At 37.3% G+C, this 6,763-nt stretch overlaps 1 protein-coding gene across 2 annotated transcripts; it reads left to right on the top strand.

Moving 5' to 3' along the window:
• Positions 1-1,147: 1,147 nt before the first annotated feature.
• Positions 1,148-6,543, top strand: LOC142531671 (uncharacterized). Of its 2 annotated transcripts, XM_075637893.1 has the most exons (8): positions 1,148-4,224; positions 4,316-4,447; positions 4,542-4,623; positions 4,708-4,807; positions 4,901-5,001; positions 5,073-5,199; positions 5,819-6,328; positions 6,416-6,543. In XM_075637893.1, the coding sequence occupies exon 1, from the start codon at positions 1,232-1,234 to the stop codon at positions 4,052-4,054; it is 2,823 nt and encodes a 940-aa protein (XP_075494008.1). In that variant the 5' UTR covers positions 1,148-1,231; the 3' UTR covers positions 4,055-4,224; positions 4,316-4,447; positions 4,542-4,623; positions 4,708-4,807; positions 4,901-5,001; positions 5,073-5,199; positions 5,819-6,328; positions 6,416-6,543. The 2 variants fall into 2 exon arrangements, with proteins under 2 accessions (XP_075494008.1, XP_075494006.1); XM_075637891.1 differs by lacking the exon at positions 6,416-6,543 and having other exon boundaries at positions 5,077-5,199; positions 5,819-5,900.
• The last annotated feature ends 220 nt before the right edge of the window (positions 6,544-6,763 follow it).

Here is a 6,763-nt window from a genome sequence, read left to right as displayed (position 1 = left end):
CAATACAGAGTAATGGATAAACAACAAGTACAAGCATTTGTAAAAATAAAGAAAACACACGAGGAGGATATTCTCCGATAAATAAAAGACTCGTGAGTATGATAACCAAAATAATTAAAAATAACCTTGAGAAAGCCATCTTCTTTTTTCTTCGAAAATTTGACGAAGAATAATTTTTAGAGAATACGAGAAAGTTGGAGTGATTGAAAGAGTTTGTGAGATCATATTTATAGGGCAAAAACTAACCGTTTTGTTACCGTTTATGACCGTTGGTATACAAAAAAATAAATGTATGTATTTGTATAATTTTATGGTAATAATATGGTGTATATAATATTAGTCATGTTTAAATAATTATGTATATCATATCACATTATTATAATGAAGTGTCATAAGTTATTTTGTTTAAAAACCTTATAGACTTTTATACTTGTCATATCCCTTACCGGGAGTGTGGGATGTCGTCTTAACATCCTCTCAGGATTTATAACAAGTTTTTGAAAAATTTATTTTTATTATTTCTAATAATAACATTATATTATAAATTAAATATATACACAATAAATAAATAACAGTAAAATAAATATTATTACTTTTGTTACCTTTTTATTCTGTTTGGAGTTTGGAAAAGTACGAAGGACTTTTAGAGATTCGTGCTGATAACGTGTTGTGAAAAAGTAAAAATTTATGGTAAAAAGTAAAAATCTCAAAATTTACCAAACAACACACTTTATAATATTTTTCTCTCTACTCAATTGTGAATTTTTTCACAAATGGTGAGCCTATTTATAGAATTTCTTAAAAATAATCCAAAAATAAAATACATCATTACCTACATCATCATACACAAATTTCTAATTTTTACAATTCTGATTTTCAACATTCAAATATTCAACATTCAAATATTCAATACACACATTTTAAATATTATTTTTCAACAAGAATAATTTAATTAAAACCAAAATTTTGAGCTTGTGAAAAGAAAAAGGGTAAGGTTTCATTCTTTCTGGTCGAAAGAATGAAGAATAAGAGCATGTGCGTGAGTATCCGCCCCGAAGTTTGGATCGTATTTGACCATTTGGGTATTCAAATTTTGTATTCGGACGGGTAAGGGCCGGATAACGAGTTTAAAATTACCCGATCCATTTAAATTTTCATCTCGTCATATTTGGCACTGAGACCTACTACATCTTCGACGCCGCCTTGTTCGCTGCCCTTAGCCACCGGAACTATGGACTTCACGACAGAGTGGAAATCCCGGTGGACAGTCTCTTCCACCTTCTCACCTCCTTCGTTTCTTTCAGAAAAGAACCCCAATTCTCCAATCGGTCCCCTAATCTTTACCCCGAAGCCTAATTCCCCCACCTCTCAACTCCTTCACTCTCCATCGCTCGCACCTCGCCTTCCACCACTTTACCCTGACCTCTCACTCGGCAGAGTCCTCCAAAATTGTGATTCTGTTCCATCCACCGCCGCCTCTATTTCCTCTGTTATTGGTCCTCTGCTTCAAGACCACTCTTCCCTCTTCCACGGCTTCAATTCCTTACAATTACTCCAAATTCCTTCTAAGAATGCGCTGATTGCATTTTTCCCGACGGGAGAGAATTTTGACCGAGTTGGCTTTACCTTATTTCATGTTAAAGATGGGATTCTAAGTGCTGATTCCAAGATGAAGGATTTTTTCCAGTTAGCGAGAGAGGGTTGCGATAATCATATGCGAATTACACGATTGATGGTTAACCCAGTTGATGATGGTGATGATGATGGCGATGTAAATAATGCTATTAGGCGTAATAATGTAGTTGGGTTTTTAATGGTTTGTACTAATTTTTCTATTTATTGGTATAAAATTGGAATTAGTACTGTTGGTAAATGTAGTGAGTTTTCTGTTTGCTTGGATTATCTGGGCTATGGCAATGCGAAGATGTTTAAGGGTAATGCAGTGGTGAGTGTCTCTTGGAGTCCACATTTGAGGGAAGAGTGTTTAGTGTTGTTGGAGAATGGAGATTTATTGTTATTTGATGTTAATTATTTGTGTGGCAAAAGGTCTAAATTAATGCATTTGGTTAGTGCAAAGAAAAGGATCATTTGTAAAAAGATGCATGTCTCCTTGAATAACAAGGTCAAGCTGGAGAAGGCAGAAGATCGCAACGAAGGGCGATGGTTTGCTTGTGAGTTTTGTTGGCATCCTAAGATATTTATTGTTTCTCATCACAAAGGGGTGTTCTTGGTTGATTTGAGGTCTGTTGGGGAGTGCAATGTCTGTTGTCTACTAAAGCTTGAGACGTTAGCGGTGGTGAAGAATGATGAATTTGTAGCACTTTCAAGGGCAGGTTCTGATGGATTTTTCTTTAGTGTAGCTACAAGATGTCTCCTACTTCTTTGTGATGTACGGAAACCACTGGTTCCGGTCTTACGGTGGGCTCATGGTCTTCAGAATCCACGATATATGACTGTCATTAGATTGTCAGAGTTGAGGGCTAATGCAGAAAATGATAAGCACAACTTGGCATCAGAATCAGGTCATTGCATTTTTCTCGGATCATTTTGGGACAATGAGTTTGATACCTTTTGTTACGGTCCTAATATGAACGGAAAGAAATCTGTTTATTCTGAAGTTACAAAAGTTTGTGACTTGTATAATTCGTGGGGACTCCCTTCCAAGCTTTCATTGTCAGGCCGTGATTGTGGTTGTGGTAGTTTCCTTGTGAGTGAGGAACTCTTCAAATCCTCTCTCCCCATTTGGACTGATTGGAGGCAGAAAAAACAGTCAGTTTTGGGGTTTGGCATTCTTGATGCAAATCTTTTTGCACAGTTGTCCACACCTTATAATTTTGGTGGATTTATACTAATCAGGCTAATGTCATCAGGGAAGTTAGAAGCACAACAATTCCATGTTTCATGGGAATCTCACAGATGTTCGGATATGGCTTACAGGGGGATAAATATAGATTTGGAGGACAATCTTTTGTATCTGATGGACTGTTCGGAATATGGCGGGGAAAAGAAATTTCACCACCTGAAATTTGAATTTCTAAATGCCTACTTGAAAGATAATCTAGCCCAATACATAGTTAAAAGAAGAGAAAAAAGGGAAGAGAGGAGTGAAACTGACCAAGAAAAGTTTAAGGTTGAATCAAACTTTAATTTGGGTCATGAAATATGTGCTACATTGAAAGATTTTGGGCTTTCAAATGTGAGATCTTCTATGGCAGTTTCTGATATATTGAAAGATATTAATTTTCCGACAAGCATACATGATATTGCTTTAAGAAAGATTTGGGAAACTTTGTCAACAAATATGTTGCGATTGGCTTTCTCCCCTTACATGCATTTTCTCAAGAATCTCGAGAAACATCAGGAACCCTTGGAGTTCCTGGGCATACCCGATCAACTTCAAGCTCTTCCATTTCTTCGTAGAAGACCTTCGTGCCGCAGCAACAAATGGTCTCGCAAAGTGAAGCCGTCTGATGCACCAGTAGGCCCACTTCTCCCTCCTCAATTTTTGACCATCTTTCATAAACTTTGCACTGATGAACGTAAGATGGAAGGAGAGCTCCAACTGGAAGAAACAGAAGAGTTCTCAGCTAATTCTCTCTTCAAACTTGAGTGTGATAAAGTTGTGGAAGCTGTCCAAGATCATATTAGAGATTCTGATACTAAAACTCTTGGTGATGATTTTGTTTCTCTTGCCGATGATAAAGATGAGATAAGCTACATGGCTACAAATTCAAAGTTCTCTTACCACAAACCACTAGCATACTCAGAACGTCCTTTCATTGTAGTTGATGAAAAACCTGGCTGTGTGAATAGTATATTTACAAATCATGTTTTCAGGAGAAACCAAGAGCTGTATGATATTAGTGTGGTGACAATAGGACAAGAGCTGTTCGATGTTGGGTGCCCAGTGGCACTGAAGTTTGAAGACCGTGCAATGAACTTCGGGCAGAAGGAGCTGGAGTTGTACCAAAATTTGAAGAAGTGGGACTTAAACTTTCAAAAAAAGTTTAAGCCATATCAGGATTATATTTCCAGACTCAAAGAACTGAAATAACAATGTAATCATTGGGTTAGTGAGTTGTCCGTTGTTGGGCTATCTGAGGTAACAAGAAGTTGTTACTTAAATTCCATGAAACATGTAATCAGATGGTAAATGAGGCGAAGTCTGGAATAACACCTACACTAAACCAAGTTCCAGGCGCTCATTCGCATATCACATCTCAGGTGAGTCTTTGTAGATTGTTACTTAAATTCCATGAAACTTGGACACATTATTTTTGGATTTTTAAGGTTCTTTTATATTGTGTATTATAAGTATGCGGCTCGTCTTCATACCACATCTGTCACACTGGCTGACGATGAGAAGTTGACAAGTCCGGGAGTAACAGATCAGCTTTCTTCTGCTCAAGGTCTTCCTCAAGGACAGTCCCAGTTTTCCGTTAACCAGGTCTGTTTATATTTTTATTTCCTTCTTCCATAGCTGGATAGCTGTTGTGGGTAAATATTTATTGACCGGATATATTCTATATTGGTTTTCTCAGATTCCTGTGCCAGTCTCTAATATGGACAAGTTATTATCAATAAAAAGCTCCATGCATTGGGCCTGTACTTGAATTTCCAGAGGTAGGAGAATTTACTCATTGTTCAATTCTACTTCATAAAAAATCAGTATTTCATGTTATATACTTGAACTTTTGTTTGGTTTAGTTCCAATTGCCATGGATAGAGCTATCACAGAGATAGTGTCCAGCATTGTGCAGTGAAGTGTTTCTATTGCAACTCAGACAACAAAGGAACTTGTTTGAAGGTTTGCTTTTATGAAATATTTCCTTTACACATTTGAACGATTGTGTATCAGTGTGCATTCCAAAGGTTCTAAACAAAAGATTCATTCTTTCAGATGACAGGACTACTTTGGAGCCTGCTGAAACCCTCATATGTCACGCAGCAAATTTGATGGTTGCAAGGTTGGCTGGGAGTCTAGCACATGTGATATGCAAGGTAAGGATAGACATGTCTTCTTTTAAATGTTATTGGAATCATATTGACCCTTTGTGTGGTTCAATATCTAGCCAGCTTGCGGGTTTGCTTCAGGGCTTGAGCATATCGAGCGAACTTTTAGAGCAAGCAATTCAACTCGTGACCAATGACAATCTAGACCTCGGCTGTGCAGTGATTGAACAAGCTGCCACAGAAAAGGTTAGATGAATTGATGATCCTTGTAACTACAAAAGTTTCTGAATATTCCAAGTTTGACATCTTTACTCTGCCTACTTGTTTTTTCATAGTCAATTTTTTTCTTTGAGATAAAACTTGTCTTCATGTTAGTACCTGAGCTGATGAAATCTAATGTTTATTGGCATGTTTTTGTTTCTACTGATAAATGTTGTGTTTAGAATGCTATATATTGTTGTTTCATGTTTCTGATTGAAATCATGGACTAGAAGCTTTCGTACAAGAACGTTGTTCAACCTTATCAAAGAGGGAAACATGGGGGTGAATAGGTGGGAAGTTATGGTCGGAGAAAATGGAGAGGATTTTTCTATATAGCAATAAACTAGATGCTTAAAAGTTACTAATTCTAGGACTTTGTTTTCTTGTGATGTGGTTTCCAATATTATGTGCCGAAGCTAGGTGTCATGGGTTGGTTATCTCACTAATATACAGGAGCTACTTACTATTCACTTTTGGCAAATAATGATAGTATGAATTAGTATTATAACTTCAATGACTTCTTGCAACAATAGTAATTATTGGATTGGAGTTGACTTCGTTGGTTTGCTGTTGTTTCCTTGTTGGATCATAATTCCATTGGCAGGCAATTCAAACTATTGATGGGGAAATTGGCCAGCAACTTACTATCAGGAGGAACATAGAGAGGGTGATGGTCTCAAATATTTTGACGCTAGCCTGTATGCCCAATGTCAAGTGGGTGTTTTGCTGTATGCCCTTCACCCAAAACCTGGACGCCTGTCACACTCGCAGCAGCGTGTTTATGAGGTGGATTGCTTTGGCGCATGCCTCAGAAAATCAATCAAATCAGTATTCAGTTCACATGGGTATTGGATTATATTTGTGTTATTTTTAAATAGGATTTTGCTCGGTTACCGTGGCAGAATTGGTCTAGTCAAGGTTCAAATGTTGTACCTGCTGTTCCCATTACTTCATCTGGCAGTGGGGGACTCTCTCGACAATTTGCATCTGCATATGACCAAATAACTGCTGGCATTTACACATCTGGCATTGCAAATGCAGGAATTAGTGTCATTCCCCAGAATCTGAAAATTGGTTATGAGGAGTTAGATGCCAATGCATCTCATCTTCCTAGGTTTCGTTGATTTATTATTCCTTTTAATTTTTTTGATGATCTTTCAATTAAAGAACTAATATATTTCCCCTTTTATGGGAATTTCAGTGTTTCTTCCACTCATATTGCAACTGTTGATGCCCCTACTCTGCAAAGTCTTGAAAATGATGTTTCTACGTTCCCCCTCACTTCTACACCTGAATTGCATTTGACAGGACCTTCTAATTATTTAAAAGTGAGTGATATTTTTATGAAAGTGTTACTGCTACTGTTGTGAAATTATCACCTTATGTGGTATTCTACATCTGAAGGAATCTGTGGCTTCGGTGCAGTCTGTTATTCCAGCCTTGGCATCGGATCGTCTTGGAAGCAATGATTTGGAGCCTTTGTTAACCACAGGTGATGCACTGGATAAGTACCAGACTATTTCAGAGAAGGTAAATTTGGTATCCTATT

This window comes from Primulina tabacum, chromosome 17, assembly GCF_025594145.1.
Source record: "Primulina tabacum isolate GXHZ01 chromosome 17, ASM2559414v2, whole genome shotgun sequence".
NCBI classification, from domain to species: Eukaryota; Viridiplantae; Streptophyta; class Magnoliopsida; order Lamiales; family Gesneriaceae; genus Primulina; species Primulina tabacum.
Note: the sequence above shows the minus strand (reverse complement) of the source record. Positions and strands in the feature narration are given on the sequence as shown.

What these genes read in the sequence shown, in the direction of transcription:
- LOC142531671 (XM_075637893.1), top strand. Translation starts at nt 1,232, where the DNA reads ATGGACTTCACGACAGAGTGGAAATCCCGGTGGACAGTCTCTTCCACC.